Source organism: Quercus robur, chromosome 8 (genome assembly GCF_932294415.1).
Source record: "Quercus robur chromosome 8, dhQueRobu3.1, whole genome shotgun sequence".
Taxonomy (NCBI): Eukaryota; Viridiplantae; Streptophyta; class Magnoliopsida; order Fagales; family Fagaceae; genus Quercus; species Quercus robur.
The window spans coordinates 2,171,635-2,194,371 of NC_065541.1; the positions used below are offsets into that span (position 1 = coordinate 2,171,635).

The 22,737-nt window shown below is 31.1% G+C and overlaps 1 protein-coding gene across 1 annotated transcript; it reads right to left on the reverse strand.

Annotated features, from left to right (window-relative positions):
* Positions 1 to 3,192: 3,192 nt before the first annotated feature.
* Positions 3,193 to 4,689, reverse strand: LOC126697923 (heavy metal-associated isoprenylated plant protein 47-like). Its single transcript, XM_050395062.1, has 3 exons — positions 4,528 to 4,689; positions 4,290 to 4,368; positions 3,193 to 4,200 (listed from the first exon to the last, which is right to left on the reverse strand). The coding sequence occupies exons 1-3, from the start codon at positions 4,531 to 4,533 to the stop codon at positions 3,878 to 3,880; spliced, it is 408 nt and encodes a 135-aa protein (XP_050251019.1). The 5' UTR covers positions 4,534 to 4,689; the 3' UTR covers positions 3,193 to 3,877.
* Between the last annotated feature and the right edge of the window lie 18,048 nt (positions 4,690 to 22,737).

A 22,737-nucleotide genomic window follows, 5' to 3' on the forward strand; every position in this document is an offset into this window, starting at 1 on the left:
GGGTAATTTTTTTTTTTTTTAGTAAAACAGTAATACTTATTAGAACACACACGAAAATAGTAATATTAGTGTTTTTAATCGGGTTTATAATATATTACATAACTAGAGTATATCTACAAAAGGGCCTAGGTAAATGTTAATAATTTGTATCTATTATAATTTAGAAATATATTTATTTATTTATTTTTCAAACAATAAAAAGGATAAACTTTAGAGATAAGTAGTAATTGTAATTTCTTTTTTGAACGTGAAGGGAAAAAAAATATAAAATTTAGGAATTTTCTTTTTAAATTCAAAATGAAACTTGTTATTTAACATTTATGATCCTATTTTTAAATAAAATTACCTTTCATTAATGAGGGTATTTTTGAACCACGTAAAAGTCCAGTTAAAAGAGAAGAATTCTCTTCTATATAGTATAGATTATATAAGATTATGATAAAACCGTGCAACACATGGGCTTTTAACTAGTATATATATAAAACCAAAATTTTCCACGTTAGCACAATATTTAAATAAAATTGTTTATTTATTTAAATAAAATTATTTTTGTTTAATCCAAACTTAACAAGGAGCGAAACTCTATCTCTCTAACAAGTCCAACTTAAACTCAAACTCAAACTCAAACATTGATATTATTATTATTATTATTATTATTATTATTATCATCTCTCTACTTCACTAACATGATATTTTATGATAGGGTGCAAACTTATAGCCATTGATTATTCTTTAGAATGTAACCCAATCTTTTTCTTATATTTTTCTATTTTTTAGTAATATATATTTTGTTTTGTTTCAATAATTTCTAAGCCATAAATCATTTGATTCTTTAATATTTTTTGGTCTTTTAAAAGTTTTAATATCTGAATTTTTGAGTTATTTTTTACAGTATCTAAAATAGTCTGGTAAGTTTTTTGTAAGCCATTGCACGTTCAAGCAATGACTTTTTCATCAAATTGTAACACAAATTGAAGTCATACAAGAGCAAATCATGTAATGGTGTAATTTCTTGATTAATTTAAGATTTTATAAAATTATTTCAGTCTACCTCACAAATAGGTAGGCTTTGGTTTTATATAAATATATATATATATATATATATATTTTTTTTTTGGAGAAAACAGTAGAGATTAAGATTTAGCAAACACCTCAAGTCCTAAGAACACTTAAACTAGTGCTTATATAATAGAAAAAGTGTCACATTTTAGCCAACCAAGCCCAAATGATAAAATGGAATTTGTTGTGTGTGAAAAAAGAGAAATAATTTTTAAAAAGTTAAGAAAAAAGAATATTTTAATGAAATTTAGTGTGAAAAAGATAATCTGATGTGAGGTAATTTGAAATGTGAGTATATAAAATGGAAAAAATAAGTCTTATGCTAAATTAGATAAGAATTTTTATTGAACAAACTGATGCGAATGTCCTAATCAAATAGTCCTACATTAGAAGATATTAGCCAATGACATCCTTTCTTAAATGGCCTACTCAATCCCAAATAAGTTTTTTTCTAAAATTATTTTCTTATAGATAACATAATATTTCGAACTTATGGCATCTGTGACATGATATAGGTAGGATTGAAACATGATTCCTATAGTAACCGTATAAGTTTACACTGGTATTATTCATCTTGCATTAAGTTTTTCTTTTTCTTATTCTTTATTGTTTACATATTTCTCAAGGATGAAGGAAGAGTTAGAGAAACAATTTAAAAATCATAAAAAATTGATATTTTAATGAAATGCAGTATAAAATAGATAATTTGATATAGTGTGTTCTGAAAAGTGAGTATGTAAAATAAAATTAAAAAAAAAAAAAAAAAAAAAAAAGATCTTATACTAAAATAGAAATGAATTTTTGGACAATTTGATGTGAATGCTTAACCGAAACATGTATGGTCATAAGCGTGGTGCACCTAGGCTCGATGTCTTTAGAATTAGTGACCAAATCTTATATAGATCAAGTGGGTCATGGTCCATCCTAAAATTTTATATTCTTTATAAAAACAGTAGATTTAGAGATATACGATTTTAACATATGGGTAAAACAAAAAAATTGACTCCCTACAAAAGATGGAAAAAGGGCCCATTTAGTCCATTTTGGTGGTAGAAAAGTATTGTTATTGCTATCAACATGTTTGAATTCAAATTATTGTGTTTAACCTTTTGTATTCTTATTCAAATGTCTTTGTTTGGGACACTTACCTGTTTGATGATGATTGTGATACGTACAAAGTAAAAATTTAGGTCCCATTTGGTAACGAAGTTTAAACAACGAAAATTGTTGTTTAAACTTCATAACATGTATTTTTACACATTTTTTTATCCACACGTATTTTCATAAAACTTAAATAACGTTATTATAAATCTTTTATCAAATGGGCCCTTAAACTCTGGCATTTGAATTAATGTTGTTTTGTTTCTATTTTACTCCATTTAAACAATTTGTCTAAGTACTTTTAAAACTTTTTTTTTTTTACTTGGAAACATCTTAGAAGAATTTTAGATATATTATAGAATATAAAGTTGAGAGAATGAGGATAAGTATTCGAAATTTTGTTTTTGTGTTTGGATTTAAATTTTTTTTTTTTTTTTTGGTTATTGACAATGATAATTAAATCCTTGAATACTGAAAATTTGGAGCAAATGTACATCCCAGTCACTGTTCTTAGTTATAAGAAAACCAATTGTGCACATGGCGATTCTTAGTTATAAGAAAACCAATTGTGCACATTTATTTTAGTCATGAATATTGTCAAAACTAATTTTCACAATAGATGATCGAGTCGAAATGATAAGAATATTATTTCAAAATTTAATATAAAATAAATCATAGATAATTTTAAAATTGAAAAGAACGTCAAATTTCATTTTAATATATGATCGAATTGAAATGTATTAAGAAATAATTATTATTTGTCTTTAGTTTATATTTTGTTAATATTGATGCTAGTTTGGATTTGCACATATTAATTTAGTTTCGAGTTTTTGTATTTTTTTTTAGTTTTTTATTCATGAACGGTGAAAATCTTTTTGTTAATACTTTTCAGCCCTTAAAGATAAAATCTTGGTTCTGTCCTTGTTTAGTCTCTAGACAACAAAGTTACTTCTCTATATTGCAAGTTGGTAAATAATAATAACAATAATAATAAATCCTTGTAGCAGATGAAGCATGAGCATCAAACTCGTCTATCAATCATTTTGTTTTTGATACTTCAATCACAAAGTACAAGGAAACTGAAAAAAGAAAAAGAAAAAAAGAAGGTACAAAAGTACTAATATTACAGCAGCCATAGCAACAAAAGCAAACAAGGGAACCAGCATGAGAGCCGAGAGTTTGGGAGACCATTTGTTCATAAAGGATGAGACAGCCACGTATGCATAATGCTGCATTATTAGAAACATTGATGTCACTTATCAGAGCATCCAGTACCCAATTGTTAGTCCTGTTGCCATTGCCAATCTTGCTTGTGAAGACCAGCATGCCATGTACTGATGCACAGATACATTATATTCCTTTAGAAATTAAAAAAGCACCATAAAACCTCCCTTGATCCATGTCATATATATATATATATATATATATATGTTTAACAAGAATATACCAGTTGCTTCTTTATTGTTCTAGCAATTGCTCAAAAGATCAACCTAGCGAGAAACATCCATAATTTAACACATCTCAACCTAACAATAATGTTAGGAACATAACATTTTTCAAAACTGCCAAATTGGCATGTAATTAGAACAATACCACTGGTCTGAATTCACCATTATTAATACTATTTTTATTATGCATTAATCATATCATGCCCTAATAGAACATGTGAAAATTAATTGTTTTGTCCAAAACTTCTTATTTTAGAAAACGTTGGATATCACATGATGGGGCAGTAACTTTGATTCGGAGTATAATCATAGACTTTCGCTTCATATAACATGGGATATGGTGGATATTGAGGGCACATGGGTAACTGAGGACAGCCACAAGAACATGTTGAAGATGGGTGTTTGTTTGGCTTCTGAACTGGTTTCTCTTCTGGTTTTGGTTTTGGTTTTGCCTTCACTTCTTCCACGCTCCATAAAGCGGCATAGCAAAGCTTCTTCCTTAACGAGCAGGTCAAGTTAGCAGAGTCAACACCTTCACCAATCACCACCAACTGATCTCTATCAGATCCTTCTATTGCCACTGAGTTCACACCTGTAAAATTAATGAACATTGTAAGTACCTTCTCCATATATAGTTTCTTAAAAGCCAATCTCTCTCTCTCTCTCTCGGTTGATGCTAACCATTTGCTTTGCAGGCAATCTTCATGGCCTTTCTTGTGCATTTGTCACAGTCATTCCGCACCTTGATCACTATTTTTTGCTGTAACATAAGATAAAAAGCACAGAATTTAGTTCTAAATTTATAACACACACATTATACCAAAAACTTTTGCTGTTTCTTAAAGACTAGAGATAAAAGTAAAATCAAGTTTCAGAACTCGCTTGTTTTGCGTTTTAGGTGTAACGAGGTTTAATTTACCTTCATGTTTTAGAGGAAGCAATAACAGGCGGATTTTGTGAGAGAGCTTTAATGACTAATGAGCTTAACCTGTTTCTTTGGAGAAAGAAATAAACTGTAAGTCTATTTATAAACGTGAGCTTAGGGGAGTATACTTTGACTAATCTAGCACACCAAAAAGTATAATTATTCTTTCTCAAAAAAAAAAAAAAAGAGTATAATTATTATCTTTTTATTTATTTATTTATTTTTTGAGTGAAGGATAATTGTTGTCCATCTAGGACTATATTTCCGTACATTGCATTTATGATTTTGCTAATTACCTATTTCCATATATATGTTAGAAGCTATGTTTGATTAGCTTCTAAATTACTGTTGAAAATACGTAGAACTGACAACAAATGGTAATTTCCACAATTAATTATGTGTTTTCCCGTTTAAAAAAAAAGTTTATCAGCTTATAATAAGCCATCACACTATACAAAAATATTAAGAAATTTTCAATCAAGACTTTATGTGCGTAATCACTTCTTGAAGACAGTTTCTTCTCAAAAAAAAAAAAAAACTTATTGAAGACAGTTGAAGCCTATCTAATAAGGTGTAAATGATAAAAACAAATGGCAGTACATTTACTAATTCAACATTGTGTCTAGAGCACTGTCATGATTACCATTTTGGTTTTGCTTATTGGAATGGAATGTTTTGGTATTGGTCTATTTTTGCATACTATTGCATACTGTTTCGGTTTCGGAGTTACCACTATATATATATTAGTGATAATAAAAAAAAATTAAAAAAAAAAACCTCATATAATAAATTATTAAGGGTTTTAAAGTTATAAGTAAATATTTCAACTAATATGTAATCTTTAAGCTCAAATATCAGTTCAATAATAATTATAACTAGTCACTAACCCGTGCTATGCATGAGAATCTACCTATTTGTGAGGTAGACTAAAATAATTTTATAAATCCTAAATTGATTAAAAAACTACACAATTGTATGATTTACTCTTGTATGACTTCAATTTCTCTTACAATTGGATGAAGAAGCCATTGCTTGAACATGTAATGGCTTACAAAAAAATTGTAATATAACATAGAGATTTTAATATATTGCACGGATTTATATTAACTACTCAAGAATATCGTATAAATATGCACATTTAAAAATTAAGAGAAAAAAAATCCTAAATTTTTCTCACATAAAGTAAATATGTATTCAGGAATACTATTCTAATTTATAAATTTTTAATATTATAAAACATTAACTTTTATTTTAATGTTTACATGGATTTTGTTATTTTCAAGAATGAAATTTCAAATATTAAAAATTCTTAAAGAACAAAAAATATTAAAGAATCAAATGATTTACTGCTTAAAAATTATTAAAACAAAACAAAATATATATGATTAAACAATAGAGAAATATAAGAGAAAGATGGGTTACATTCAAAAGAATAATCCATAACTATAACTATTGGAAGGAATCAAAAGATTCAGAGGCTACAAATTATAGATAATATATATACGTGTGTGTGTGTGGGGGGGCCGGGGGGGGGGGGGGGGTGTGATTATACAACAAAGAAATATAAGAGAAAGATGTGTTATCATCAAAAAAATAATTCAAATGTTAAAACTTTTGAAAAACCAAAAAATATTAAAGAATCATAAGATTTACTTCCTATAAATTTTTGAAACAAAACAAAATGTATATGATTACACTTTAGAGAAATATGAAAGAAAAATTGATTACCTTCAAAAGAATAATACATGAAATCTGCTAAACATGTTCAAATATTGCAAAAACTAACACAAATTTAGATGTTAAAACTTCCAAAATGCTAAGAAAGATATATAATTAAAGAATAAGTTATTGAAACATTTCAAAAATATATATGACTATTCAAAAGAGAAATAAAAGAAAAAGAAAAAAGTACACGAACTCATAAAGCAATAAATTTTAAACTTTAATAGGTCTAAACTTTAAACAAAATCATATACAGTCACAGACATAAGGTTTGGTGGTTCATGTACAAAAATCACTATTTCAAAAATACATAAAAAAAAAAACCATAAAATAATTATAAAAAAAAAAAAAAAAAACAAAATAGAGGAGAAGAAAATATTAGGGTGACAAAGAAGAGAAGGGGATAATAAATTATTCATTCATAAAAAAATAATAATAAATTAAAGATTTGCTAGAATGTAGACAAATCTCAATATATGAAAAATATAATCAAATAATCAATTACTTTAAAAAAAAAATGATCAATTGTTTTGCTTAGCCCAAAAAATCATGTTATATTTCTATTTCTTTTATATATTGTATGATGTATAATAGTTTAATAATAGTTATATATATATATATATATATATATTGTAATGTTATGTACTATAATATATATTATTTTAATAAGAAATAAAGAAGAAAGAGGAGTCATACCTGGCCACCACTTCAATTGATGAAAATATCAAATTTTAACCACACACGTGGTGCACGTTCTTTTGGAAATTAGAGCGATGCAGACAAGTTGTCTGCTTCTTAAACAGCTAATGAGTAAAGAAAAGGGGAAAAAGAATAGTAAATCAAACTTAACTTTAACATGGTGATTAGTGAGTTTGAAGTTGGAACGCAGAAAGAGAGGAAGAAATTACCTGAGAATAGAGTCACAAATGGGTAAAGCTGATTGTAGATGCATGATATTGTAATTTTTTGAGGATAAAAAGAAAAGTTACTTTGCTTTGAAGATTGTTGCACATTGTCCCCTTCTTCAGTTCAGTCCAAAGTAAGTCATATAAGTTGTGTAAGGGGGAAGGAGGAAAAATTAGAGAAGAGAGAGGATGGGGAGAATTTCTTTTCTTTTCTTTTTTTGTGATTTTGTCGTTGATTTTAGAGTTGGGTTAAAAAAATATATTGAGATTTGCACTATTTTTATAGTGTTCATGATTAACCTTGCAAATTTTGAGATAAATTATCAACGTTTAAGTTTGAGTTTAAGTTATATTTGTTAAGAAGATAAAGTTTCACTCCTTATTAACTTTTTTTTTTTTTTTAAATAATAATAATGTGACAAGCTCTGAAGAATCAACAAAAAGTTAAGGTTTCGGTTTTGTATATATACTAGTCGCTAACTTGTGTATGCACAGAAAAAGGCAAAAAGCTACATTATGAGTTTTGAAGAAAATATCATTTTATTTGAATTCAATGCTTAAAAAGCTTTTAAATAAGAGATGATATGAATAATATACTATATATTGCATGTGAATTTCAGAATCTCCTATGACAAAACTAAAATTAAAATGAAATAAAATCTTAAACAACATAGAACAAAGTTAATGAAACATATAAGAGGCTCTAACCTTTATTTTTGAGTGATTTTGAATAAGGTCAATATGTGAAGTATGTAAAATGATGAGTAGATATATATATATATTTTTTTCCAATTGTAGGACTGCATTATTTTTTAAACTTTTAAATTTGTTAAGTGGTTTTACTTGTGAATTGACGAAAGATTATACCATTTCATCTTAATATCACAAATTGGACTTCAAAAACCCATGAAATGCTTTTTTTGCATTCGACACATACCCCCATGGCCACATCTACTTCAGGTCAAACTCAAGATGTAATTGATGAAACCCATCACCTAACAATTATTGCTTTTTGACAATACATTCAATGTGATATATGAAACATAATGCATATAGTGATATGTGCCAAAACAGTTCCCCATCATGTCCAGATGCTTTCTCAACCAATGCATATTCATAATTGAAATTACGAGACAAACTTAACATCAGAATAAATACATACAGAGCAATTGTAATCATCTTCACAATAAACTCTCTAATGACCACGGCGTGTGGCTTATGGTAGGAGTTCTCGTTCTACACTTAGAAAAAAACAGTTCGAGTGATAGGCCCTACAAAACTCATGTGGTACACGTAATATTATCTATTGTCGTCACGTGGCGTGGGGTCGATGAGCCCACACTGAAGACCCCTTTTTCATTTGGTAAAAAAAAAAAAAAAAAAAAAAAAAAGCGAGGAATAGCAAAATAAAAGGCAAAACCCAACACATCTTATTGTCTCTGAATACCTAACACACATTTGATGGTACCATCCTCACATTGTACAGTACTAACATCACATGTGACTGCACTTTTTGTCATATTTAGTAGTTCTTTTTTTTTTTTTTTTTCTTCATATTTGATGATATTATCCTCACATTGTGCAGTACTAGCATCACATGTGACTATACTTTTGTCACATTTAGTGGTTCCCTTATTTTTTTTCTTACATTTGATGGTACCAACTTCACATATGACTGTACTTTTGTCATATTCGGTGGTTCTTTTTTTTTTTTTCTCACATTTGATAGTACCATTTTCACATTGTGCAATATTAACATCACATGTACTATACTTTTGTCATATTCGGTGGTTCTCTTATTTTTTCTCACATTCGATAGTATCATTCTCACATTGTGCAATACCAACATCACATGTGACTATATTTTTGTCACATTCAGTGGTTCTTTTTTTTTTTTTTTCCCTCATATTTAATGGTACCATCCTCACATTATACAGTACCAACATCACATGTGACTGTACTATGACGCCCCAAACCCAAGTAAGAGCTAGATACGTGACAACAGCCACACACTTATAAAGTTTACACCCTACAAGTGTGAAAGACCTTAACAACTAAAGAATTATCATCAAAGAAAATTTCATCAATAAATTTAAAAATATCTTCAATAATGCAATTCTCAAAAGATCTCCAAATAACAATCTTCCAACGTCAAAATAAAAATCAACTAAATCCTTTAAGACTAAAAGTCTACACAAATGGTAATTTTAAACATAAAAGTTCAAATCTTATTCCATTGATCTCCTAAACTTCACTCATGTGCACAGCTCAACAGAATCCCAAACATATGCTACTTTTCCTGGTCAGAATCTGAAAAGGGAAAGAGAGGGGGTGAGTTGACAATTCAATAAGTAATCAAAGTCTTAATAAGTTCTATCAAGCAAATAAATCTATAAAATAATAAGTTGTATATAGATCAAATATTTTAAATCTTACAAATATATCATAGATGAATTAGAAATTAATCTATTTTCCATATATATCAAAACTATAATTTACAATAGTTTCTAAAAACACATAAGCAATTTCAATGACTTAAAATAAATAAAATATTCAAACATAATTCATATTCTTAACAATCTTTACGACTATGGTCACGCTATATCTCTGTAACTAGGCATCGGATTCAGATGAAACTAAGTTCCGTGCTAATGTATATGCCTTGTTAGCTGGGTTCAGAAACACGATAGGCTCGTAATGCCTCAAATAGAACTAGTTTCAATATCAATGAATAACTCCAATTGATTGGGTATCAGAGTCAAAACATAGTCAGATTGTCTAAAAATCATATATATCAAATCATAGTTCAAATAAAAATATACCTCATTTAAATACACACATAAAATCATATATTTAGTAAATCAAATATATTTGTGATAATTCTTTATTCTTTACTTTAAATCAATGTAACTAAAACAATTAAAATAAAATTGTAAAAATTGTAAACAATTTACAATAGTTAAAATACGCAAAATAAAACCAATTAGGATAAAATTACTTGCTTCAACTAACTCACCACAAAGAATTTCTCCCTAACACTTTCTCTAAAATCCTTATATAACCATTTACTCAATAACTAAATAATTCAAGAAAAATTTATAATAGTACCTTGCCAAAAGAAAAACTACTAAAAATATTCAATAATTATCCACTGTTATCTCACACCAAAATTCCACCTAATCATAATATTTTTCTTTATATATATATATATATATATATTTTCCTGCCACAACTAAAGCACTAAAAATAAGACCATAACTCCTATTACTATGTAAACACGTGGCCATCTTCAAGTACGTGTGTTCCTTTGTTTCTTTTATTTTATTTTTATTTTTATTTTTTTTGTGTGTGTCACCTGCCACCATTATCTTCTTTTGAGATGGTAACAACTCCAAGTCCAAGCTAGGCACATGGCCTTACGGAAAAACAACCATTACTCCTTTTCTTTTCTTTTCTCTTTTACACTATAATATATGATTTGTCAGACTTCATTGACTTCCTATTCACCCCTACCAAAACTAATAAACAAAATATATAATAATAAAAAGAAGATGAAGTTTCTAAAAAAAAAAAAAAGAAAAAAAGAAGATGAAGGCTGCTTTGTTTCTAGTTTTTTTGCCCTCATCTATACTGACACACTCACATCATCAATACGATGATGCAGCACATCATCAATATGATGATGCTGCCGTTGCCACTGCCGCTGCATCGACTTTCCTATTCACTAAAAGTAAAACTTTTTAAGGCAAAAACTGTGTAGAACCGGACCTAATGACCATACCAAACCTTCTACAAATTCATCTATACTTACAAACCGGACCCACCATGACCATGCCTAATTTTCTGCAGATAATCTACTCTTAACGCAATAGTGGCGTAGGAAAATAATAACTATTATTGAAATAGTACAAATACCAAAAATATAATTTAATCCCTTCTTCAGTCGGATCATAAAATTCATTGAGTATTTAAATCATTTCACTTCTAGCTAAAATACTCATGTAAAAAAAATTCTAATTCCAAATAAAACTTAGATTTGACAAAAAAGATATTCTTATGCTCTTACCTCAATTATGCAGTCAAACCTTCTCTACTTGAGTATTTTAAGTAATCTCATTTCTTAAAATATTTGTCATTATATGCTGACTTAAATTAGACTATATATTGTTAGGGTTTCAACTTTATTTTCTAAAAATCCCCTTAGTAATATTAATTATAAAATTGACCCCATAAACAAATTTACTTAAATATCCCTTCTTTTGAATCTTTTGTTTTTTTAAGGTATTACATAACTGTACTTTTTTCATATTTGGTGGTTCCTTTATTTTTTTCTCACATTTGATGATACCATCCTCACATTATATAGTACCAACATTACATGTGACTGTACTTTTGTCACATTCAATGGTTCCCTTATTTTTTTCTCTCATTTGATGGTTCTATTGTCATACTGGACAGTACTAACTTCACATTTGACAGTACTTTTTTTTTTTGATGAGGTGCTCATTTTTTCTGTATTGCAGTTGCTAACAAAACATTCTTATTATGTTACATAGAATATATAACAATTCAACTTTAACAAATCATCAAAGTAAAAAAAAATTATAGAATAAAAAATATTTGAAGGACTGAACTATTGATACACTCCAAAATATACAGAATCGTTTGACAAACTCCATAAATTAGCAAAGCAACTATCAACTAAGGCTTCCTAAGTCATATTCAGCTGACATGGGAGTAAATCCAAGTAACAAAACCAACAAAGAAACTAAAAACTGTAGATAAAAAAAAAGTTGTGACAAAAATATTTTTTTTTTAAATTATAGAATATCTACTTTGCAGTTTTTACAAAACATTACAATGACTAGCATTTGGAAGTGCCACCGAAAAATCAGTATTTGAAAGAAATGAACAAGATAAAAATAAAAGATAACATCATTGCTAACATAGAGAAGACAATCAAAAGGTTGGAAGAGGAGAACAGTGCAGCAAAAAGATCTATTGCAGAGATGCAGCAACTGCATCAAATGAAGAAAGGGAATATATGTCGCTATGCATGTGCTATATACATATGTTTAGTTTCCATCTTCTTATTTAGTACAGCTGTGCAAATTAGGACCAACAAAAGAATGTATTTGCCATAATTTTATGATGTGTAAGGACATGCGATGGTATTATGTGAGTTGTATGTTGTAATGCAGTAGTAGTACATCAAAATGCTACAATTTTGTAATGTTTGGAATTTATAATCTAAAGAAATGTAACAGATATTAGTAGAACTATGTCATACATCTCTATTTGTCATAAAGTTCCAAGAAACTATTTGTAGTTATATAGTCAATTATAGAGATAAAGGCCACAAGGGGAAAGCACTTAAGGACAAGTTGTGGGCTGCAGCTACAGCATATACAGAGCATGAGTTTCTTGAAATTGTTTCCAAAATATTTTGTTTAAAATGCTAAAGTGCTTTTCAATCAAGAGACTATATGCAAAAGTTCCATCACTAAAAATTCTACAACAAAATGGGATTTTCTTACAAACAATGCCAAACTTGAACATAATTGTCTAGCCGTTATTTTCTAAGTATTAATGGTGTGACCTGTTGGGTCTTTTGAGCCAAGTTAGCGTAGGAGTTTTCCAAAGCCTGTTGTACGGCCCAAAATGGTGTACTAAGTGACTGATTTCAAAATTGGGCTAGTTCAATATGAGTTGCTAATTGAGGTTTGTGGGCTAGATGATAGAAGACCACTGGGCTGATCTTACTTTTAGATGCTGAGGCATAAGAAAAAGATGCTCCACCCAACTCTAGCCCTTTCACTGAGGCATAAGTACTGGGTGGGCCTATCACACTAATGAAAAGAAAAAGAGAAAAAGAGAGATGTGAGTAGATTAGATTTAAGATTTGGAAGGTGTGGTAGACCATGCTATTTGCTTTAAAACAAAGAGGGTTGATTTCATGGTTAAGACTTGAGATTTAATGTTTCATAAATTTTTAAGGTGAATTTGATGTCTCTTGTCAACCTTAAAAATCATCCATTGCAAATGTTGTGTGACACTTATTGTGTGAAATGTGTTTGGGCTAAAAAAAAACTAGATATATTTTGTTCTTCCTCATTTGGTCATGTTTATTTAATTTTATTTAAAGATATGATGTGTTGCCTTAATTTTAGACAAAAATATAAATGAAAATATTTTATCCCACACTCTTAGTGTTTCATTTTATATTCCACCTCCTACAATATGTCATTTGTAATTTGTTTGAATTTTTTTTCCCATTCTAAACTTTGGTTACTTTATAAGAAAACAAAAAAAAATGTGCAATTGGTAAAGCATGAAGTAGAATACTTAAAATGATTCAAATTGCTTAAACTTCATTATAGTCAAGTCAGTATCTATGTAGAGAGTGTTTGAAGATATCGAAATTATCCAAGCTTTAGTTCTTCTTTTTGTTAATTTTAAGTGTCTCATCAAACAACTAATCAAAAAAGATGTTTCATTAGAAAATAGCATTACAAGAGAAGAAAAGACAAATCGACTGTCCTGACATTTCACCTTGTATAACTATTAATGATGGCTGTAAACTATTGATCTGTCACTGTGATAACATATAACTCCAAATAAATTTTAAGGTAGCCTTTGTATTATTAAAAGAGAAAGTCCAGATACAACAAATTTGACAAAAAATTTAAGTAGCAAATTATTAGTGGTAGATTAAAAAAGAAAAAAGATTTTAGTGATGGATTCAAATAAAAATTAGTAGAAATTTTGCCAATTCAATTGGTGTGAAAAATGTTATCAAACTTTTTGTGCATGTAACATTATTCTTTCTAAAACTTTGAAAATTTTTAGAATTACATTTCAATGATAGTGGTACCTTAAATTTAACAATGTGTCCCTTCAGCTACACTTGAATGGTGCGCTCTGTAGACCTGAAAAAGTGATGCAAATAGAGGCCCTATGTTCCAAGGGATTTCGGGGTGTTTTATGAATAAAGAGTGAAAAACTGTGTCAAAGACGAAGACACTGCTTACTTGTATAAAAAAGGATTATTAATAATAACAATGTGGATTTTCAAGCTTTTGGTGAGACTAGAGTCATAAAAAGATTCAAAACAGTACATTTCCTGAATGATATCCATGCAATAGTTATTTGGCAAGTCATCAAAACAGTACATTTCCTGTGGACCTGTAGGCTGTAGCAAACAAACAGTACATATCCAATATATCAAGCAAGAAACAACATCCAACCATCCTTTTAATCATTTAAGGATTTAATTGTACTATTTCAATCCCTTAATAATGGTTGTATTTGCAAGTTATAATGTTCTCCTTAAAATTCAACTGATTTATTATGGTGATTAGAGTTTTTTTTCACCCTCTTCCATTAGGATCTTTGATAAACTTTTGAAATATATATATTTTTTTCTTTCTAAAATCATGTTTAATGAAAATTCAAATTTTCACCATAGTTAAGAGAGACGTTGCTTAGTTTTGAAATTTAGGGTGATACCGTAATTGTACCAAAAATTATAGGGGAAGTGCATTTTTTTTCTTCATATAACAGATTAAATAATAAAAACAATCAATAGAGCCAATAATATTCAAGTTATAAACTAGTATGTGAGGGGTTCAAGTTATAACTTATTGTTATCATTAACATTCTTTGTAGTGACTAATGTCTGTGATTCGAACTCTAGCTCCCCCTTCCCACCATCTATCTATCAATATAAAAAGAAGGAATAAAAGTAAACAATATTAGAGTATATTGAGAATGAAAACATACCTTAAGGCAAAGAATTCCATTGTCAAGTTCAAATAAGAATTTTTTTTTTTTTTTTTTTTAGATAGATATAATAGGATTTGATCTTAAGAAGTTCACTTTATGTCATGATAATTGTTTTTTTTTTTCTTAACCGGTCAAGATACTAATTTTTTTTTTTTTTTATGGGGTCAAGATACTAATTGATTTTTGATATAAACGAAAATTCGAACTCAAATACTTTATTTAACATTAAGAGAATTCGTTAATTGAAATCTACTAAGTGCATATAAGATTAATTGTCACATAAGAATCAAAATCATAAAGTGATTCAACATATCTGATTATAAGGGGAGAAAGCGCAATCTTTTCTCATCATTTAATCATCAAATTAAGAATGAAAATCATAAACAGATTCAACAAATCTAATGGTTATGAATCCTTGAATTTAATCAATTCCATGGGTACATGGCACATTCAAACTCACCAAGATACATAAACGATTGTTGGCTTTTGTTTTCTTTTGTTTATCGTTATTAATATTTTTTTCCTGCTAATTTAAATGATTTTCGGATTAGTTGTTCAGCTTACCGTTTCACTTATTTTACATTAACTGTCATCCTCATAAAGAACATATATCTTTAATGGGATTAACGATTAAGGTAAAACAAAATATTGGTTCAAAATTTCAGAGAGAGGAAGGACAGTTAATAAGAGCTATATCAATTATCAAGAAGAAAATAATTTTTAATGGGCTTTTCTATTAAGTTCTTGGTGTGACATTAGCATTTCCAGAGGTCTACTTTCCAATTTTCATACATAAGATTACGAACATCACTCAAATAAGTTCTCCTCTTAAGATTCAGTCATGTGACTACTTAACTAAAAAATATACTTTTATCCTATGAGAAAAAATCTACTTGGCAAAATCTTAAGAGAGGAACTTAAGGAATAGTACCTAAGTCTTGCCCCTAAAATAGTGATCATTTAATTACTTAATTATAATTCTAACAATGTAAGGAAGAGAGAGAAACATGGATGAAGAGAGAAAATAGGGAGAGAGTAGGACAAGTGGAGGAAATAAGGGAAGACAAAGAAACTAGGAGAGGGAAAGAGTGTGTGAGAACACGCAAAAGAAAGGAGCAAATTCTAAGGAGTCTTGACTAGTCTTATCTAGAATCCAATTTTAGTAGACAATTGGTTTTTGATTTTACTAAAAACCTGAAGATAAATTGAACACAAGAGAATTGAATGGAAGAGTTTAGTTTTTGATTTTACAGCTATATGTACTTAATGGCAGCTTCCAATACACACAATCAGTCAATATTTTTTTTTTTAATATTAATTTTGCTTTTGTTTATTTATTACAAGTTGCTAACCTGTACAATGTATGGGAAATCTTTGCATAATTGTTTATTTTTATTGTTTTTAAATCAAACTGAAACAAATTAACTCTGATAACTCTTGCATCACGGTGAATCTCACGGCAGTAAAAATAATAGAGCAGATGTGTTATATCTTGTGTATATATAATTGTAAATTGTGGTTTCTTTAATAAATAAATTAGTTTACTAGGTTGTACTCGGTTTGTAACTCTTTAATAAATAAATAAATCAATAACAAAATGATGTGAAATTGTGAGGCTTGCAAAGCTGATATGTGACAATTTTGAAAAGTTAACAAAAAGTTAAAGAATTCGGTTTTATATAGATATATAATTTTTTTTTTTTTTTTGAGAAAACAGTAGAGATCAAGATTTAGTAAACACGTTGAGTCCTAAGAACACTTGAAACTAGTGCTTATATGATAGAAAAAGTGTCACATTTTAGCCAACCAAGCTCAAATGATAAAATGGAGCTTGTTGTATGTGAAAAAAGAGAAATAATTTAAAAAAAATTAAGAAAAAAGAACATTTTAATAAAATGTAGTGTATAATAGAAAATCTAATGTGAGGTGATTTGAAATGTGAGTATGTAAAATAGAAAAAACAAGTTTTATGCTAAAATAAATAAGAATTTTTATTGCACGAGCTGATGCGAATGTCCTAATCAAATAGTCCTACATTCGAACATATCAACCAATGACATCCTTTCTTAAATGTCCTAATCAACCCCAAATAAGTTTTGTTTTGTTTTTTTGTTTTTAGATAACTTAATATTTTAAACTTATGGTATACGTGACATGATATAGGAAGTTTTTATTCTAAAATAGAAATGAATTTTTGAACTGATATGAATGTGTAAGGTTGAATTTATTCAACCATCTAATTGGCTTTATTCCGTGCCAAATTTGCTTGTAATTCAGCATTTAGTAACCCTGTATTTAGGTGGGTTTGTTGTAAGGGTAGTGAGTGAGATAGAGTGAAGTTTGCTCAAGAATGTGCAAGAAAACAAAGACTCACGGCTGGGACTCGCGGCTGCAAGCCGCCAGAAGCTGCACACGTGCCAAGCATGCTGGAAGATGAACAGTCATGCTAGCTGGAGCACTACAGGACAAAACAGGACAACTGGCCATACGGTTAACTCGCGACTGGATCTCGCGACTTGGTCAAGCCGCGAGGTCAAGCCGCGAGCCACCCCTGTTTTGTAAAACCTGACGTTTCACATTCCTCTCCCACTCCAGTATAAATACCTCTTTAACCCACGATTGAAAGAGAGCTTCCAGAGAGAATTTTGAGAGAGAAACCCTAAAGAAAAACCAGATTGCTTCACCCACAATCTCTACCTTAGAGTCTCTTCAAATTCCTCAACTCTCTTCCTCTCCATTGTCAAATCCTTGAGAGGCATTGTACCAAACCTGGTTCTCACCATTATCATCACTGTGAGACAGTCGTTTGGATTTCTGGGAAGCAGTTAGGAAGGAGCCAATCTTCATTGGTTGATGCTATGGTCTAATAGCGGAATCCGGGAAGCTAGAAAAGAAAAAGGTTCGGCGCAACCTCGTTGGAGCAAGAAGCTTGGAGGGCTTAGGTGCACTGGGTAGATTAGGCTTGGAGGGTCTATTGCTGTCCTTGTATCCCAACTTTATTTTCTAGTGGATTGATTACCGCTTGGAGGGCGGCGGAGAGGTTTTTCGCCGAGGACTTCGGTTTCCTCTTCGATAACACATCGCGTGTTGTCTTTGTGTTTGCATCTTCCTTCCTCTTTATCTTTGCCTTTATATTTATCTGTTGTGGATTTTATTTTGTTATGGCTTAGATAGTTTATAACCAATTTCATATTATAGCATATGTTAAGTTTCCGCACACTAGTTGTTTGACATATTGCTTGTATTGGTTAAGTTGTAATTTGGGGGTCTAAACGTTCAAAAGTGTTTTTATACACGTTTTTGAACTTTCAATTGGTATCAGAGCGGGTACACTGCTGTTGGTTTCATTACCATTGTGTGATTCTTGACTCCCTTTTGAGATGGATAGGTCTCAATCCCTAAATGCACCTCCATATTTTGATGGTAGTAATTATGCTTTTTGGAAGGTTCGTATGAGAGCTTTTCTGTGTTCTATTGATGAATCCGTTTGGGATGCTGTTGAGATTGGTTGGACCAAACCTGAGGCAGCCAAATCCACATGGGATAAGGCAGCACTTGCTGCATCTAATGCTAACAGTAAAGCACTCAATGCTATTTTCTGTGGTGTGTCTCCAGATGAATTTCACAGGATTTCTCACATTACCATTGCCAAAGAAGCATGGGAGATTCTGGAAACCACTTATGAAGGCACGAAGAAAGTGAAAGACACCAAGTTACAAATGCTGACCACTCGATTTGAGGAGCTTAAAATGAGTGAGGATGAGTCTTTTGACTCTTTTTATGGGAAGCTAAATGAGGTGGTTGTCAGTAAGTTTAACTTGGGGGAGAAAACAGAGGACTCAAAGATTGTAAGGAAGATCCTTCGATCATTGCCGGAAAGTTTTCGTGCTAAAGTGACAGCCATTGAAGAGAGTAAGGATCTTGACGACATCAAAGTACAGGAGCTGGTTGGTTCTCTGCAGACTTATGAGATGTCGCTGCCCAATCAACGGAAGAGTAAATCCCTTGCTCTAAAGACCATTAATGAAAAGGTAGAAGATCAAGACTCATCGGGAGAAGATGTGGTTGACAAAGATGTAGCCTATCTTGTCAAAAATTTCATAAAGTTTTTGAAATTCAAAAATAATGGCAAATTTGATGATAAAAGAAAATTCCAAAGTTCTGGAAGGGAGAAGAGGGATTTCAAAAAGAAAGATGGAAAAGAATCCCAACCCACACAAGGTGTCACTTGTTTTGAATGTAACGGGCATGGACACTTTAAGAAGGAATGTCCGAATTATTTGAAATCGAAAGGCAAAGTGTATGCCACGACCTTGAGTGACTCAGACTCGTCTGACTCAGAATCTGAAGAGAGCTGTGATGGAGAGGGGAACTATTCAGCTTTTATGACTATTGCTCATGTTGAGTCTTCGGATGAGTTAAATCTACTTGTACGAGACCTTGGAGAACATAGTGATGATGAGTCACTAGGAATTGTTGAAGAATCAGAAGCTGAAGAAGAAGAAAGCACAGCAAATCTTCAAGAGAATTATAACTCACTCTTGGAGAAGTCGGGTGAATATACAAGGGTGGCCAAGGCTGCTGTGAGAAAAATGAAGAAGGCTGAGGAGGACTACAAAAGTCTCCTAATTCGATATAGGGAGGCCAAATGTGAGATAGAAACACTGAATGGTGAGTTGTCCGAAGCTTACACAAAAGTGAGATTTCTTGAGAATGAGGTTGTGCAAGCGAATGTTAAAATAGAGAGGGTCACCACCAAGAAGCTAGATGATGTTATATCATCTCAAAAGAGCTTTTCAGACAAATCCGGATTGGGATATACCGGAGGAAGTAGTTCATCTGGAAATGTCACTAAAGAAGTGAAGTTTGTAAAGGCCAAAGATCCAGTTGTAGCTGACCTTACTGGTGTGAAGCTCGAGGTGGAGGAGAAGAAGAACGTGGTGAACCAACGGATGCTGAATCCCCATAATCAGTCTGTGGGCAGGTCTGAATCTCGTGCCAAGTCACGTCCACGACCACAAAGAGGTCCTAGAGGAACTTATGTGTGCCATTATTGCGGACTTCAAGGGCATACTCGACCAAATTGCCAAAAGCTGAGAGCAAAGAACAGTGCAACTCCTCAAAGGTCAGGAGGACCCAGAAATGATAGGAGAATTTGGGCAGGTGATCAATCTAGAGATCAAAATGGAGATCTCGGAATGATGAACGTGATGAAGATGATTGGTGCATTCACCAACTGCTTGGAAAGCTTCTCACGAAGGTTTGAAAGCCTTAATTCTCGTACCCAATCCTATAAGGAAATCACCCCAAACGCAAGTGACGTGTGGGTGAAAAAGGGTACTCATGCATAAGCATTACAACATGTCCATGCATTAATACTTCCTATACTTTGTGACTATGTTTGTTTGGTAAGCTTGCTGTTTTTGATATTGGTTGTTTGCTTGTCTACTTGTGAATATTTTTAATTTTGTTTTATCAATCTTTTTGTTTCTTGTGTCAAAAATCCAAAAATCACATAAAAATTAGAAAATCAAAAAGCTTGATTGACTTTGTTGAGTTTTGTCTCAAAACTTGTTTTGCCTTGTACCTTTGTGCTAATGGCTTTGTGCATTTTCGAGCATTGCTTGTTTACATGCACTCATATCACTGTGGAAAAATCTTGAAATCTATGTGATTGTTGTAAATAGATCTTCAAACTTGTCATGAATGATTAGTGAATGGTTATGTTGATCTTGAGACATGCATAGACTTGTGTCTTTATATCTTCCCACTTTTTATTTTTGTTTTGCTAAAAAGAGCTCACCAAATATAAATCTCCAAATGAAAAGAGATATTGAGCTGCAAAAGCATGTCGCACATTCTAGTATTTGACTAGGAAAAAGGGTAAGCGACCTTATATTAAAAGTGAATGTTCATTCAAAAAGGCCAAAGGCCTGTTCTTCAAAGAGAAATGTTATATATCTCTCTCACAATGAGAGATGATTGCCTCAAAAGATCAAAAAGATCAAATGTTATGATTGAAAGTGGAGTCAAATGAAAAGCTCCAAGTTATGATTATCAAATTGTGTGGGAGGTCATATATACATATTTCTATAATTGAGATGGGTCACATGATCTAGTACTAATTGTGTATGCCTTGGTTGAATTGATCATTGAAACTTCACATTAGACAAAGGACTATCTCATTGTTGATATCCACACACAACACACAAGTTTATGTTCAATAAATGTCATATTCATTTGTGTGATTGTACTTGATGAAATGTGTTTTCACATGCTCAATCTTTGTTAATTCAAGCACAAAAAGATTTTTGAGTGTTTTAGGTGTTTTTGGAAAGTATTTTATTTGAAAAATCTGAAAATTTCAAAAATCCAGTTTTGCCCTGTTTTGGCGGCTCAGTCGCGGGTATGTCAAGTCGCTAGCCTCAGTCGCATCTTCGCTGGTCATTTTTGGCGACTTGTTCGCGAGTGGAAGGTCCAGTCGCGAGGTTCACTCAGAGATTTTCGCCGCTCAGCTCGCGACTCACTCGCGGGTAGACCTTCCAGTCGCAAAAAACACTTAGAAAAATTTTTCAAAATTTTGTTCTTGAGTGCTTTGGCGGCTTGAGCTGGCGACTGTGTGGCGACTTAATCAAGTCGCGAAAATCGCGTGTTTTGCAAAAACAGGAGTAGTTTTTAAACTTTTTTCAGTTTTCCCTCGAACTTTTGTAACTGTTCATCTTCTCTCTAAACTCTCTCCCTCCCAAACACTCCGTGCTCCCATTTCCAATCTCTATTGTTGCACTCTTGTAGCTCAAAATCGTCAAGTTACAGGTATGGGTTTTCAGTTTTACACTCTTTTTTACTTGATTTTGTGCTTTTACCCTTTGATTTTTCGCATATGATTGTGATTTTGAAATGGGTTTATGTTTCGGTTTCTGCTCCTTGTTCATGCTTAGCTTGTGGATGCTGTTACTATAGTTTGTGTTGATGATAGTCATATCCTTATTGCTCTTCATCTTGTGCTTAGCTAAGTGTTTCTTTTATTTTAATCTGAACTTTGAGCTGTTGAGTTGTTTCTATTGGTTCATTTTGAGGTTGTGAGTTTTACTGTGCTAAATTTGCATGTTTTATTGTGTTAATCTGTTGGGAGCTTCTGTTAGGCTCAAAATACTGTTTGTGTGTCATATCATTTTTCCATTATCTGTCTCAATGTCATTTATCTGCCTTTAGGATAGTTTCTCCATGTTGTTCATGTGTTTCCTATCCTAGGCTTGGTTATCCATGTGATTGATCTAAGTAGCTTATTGTTTAAGTTTTCAAAGTTCATTTGTATGGTTGATATCTCTTTGTTAATTACATGGTACTGACTGGTCATGCACATATATTGTTCTATGTTGTTGTGGCCTTTTCTGATTGTTCACAGATGGCTCCCTCACCTCAGAAGAAGAAATCTACTGCAAAGAAGGCTGACAAAAGATTAAAGATGGATTCTAAACTGTTTAGGTCAGTTCATCACTTTGAGAGATACAAGGATAACTTCTTGAATGCAGGAATCATTCAAGAAAGATTTGTAGATTTGGAGGACTTAAGACAAACCTTTATTCCCAGCTGTTTTGAAGGAAGAGGATGGAGCTTCTGAGTGGTTTCCCTGTTGTGTGTGAACCCCTAATTAGGGAATTTTACTCAAATGCTGTGATAAAGGAGAATGAATTAAGTTGCTGGGTGAGAGGTAAAGAATTTTTCTTGGATGCTCATGTCATAGATGATGCATTAGGGCTTGAAGGATTAGATGATGAAGAATTTATCAATT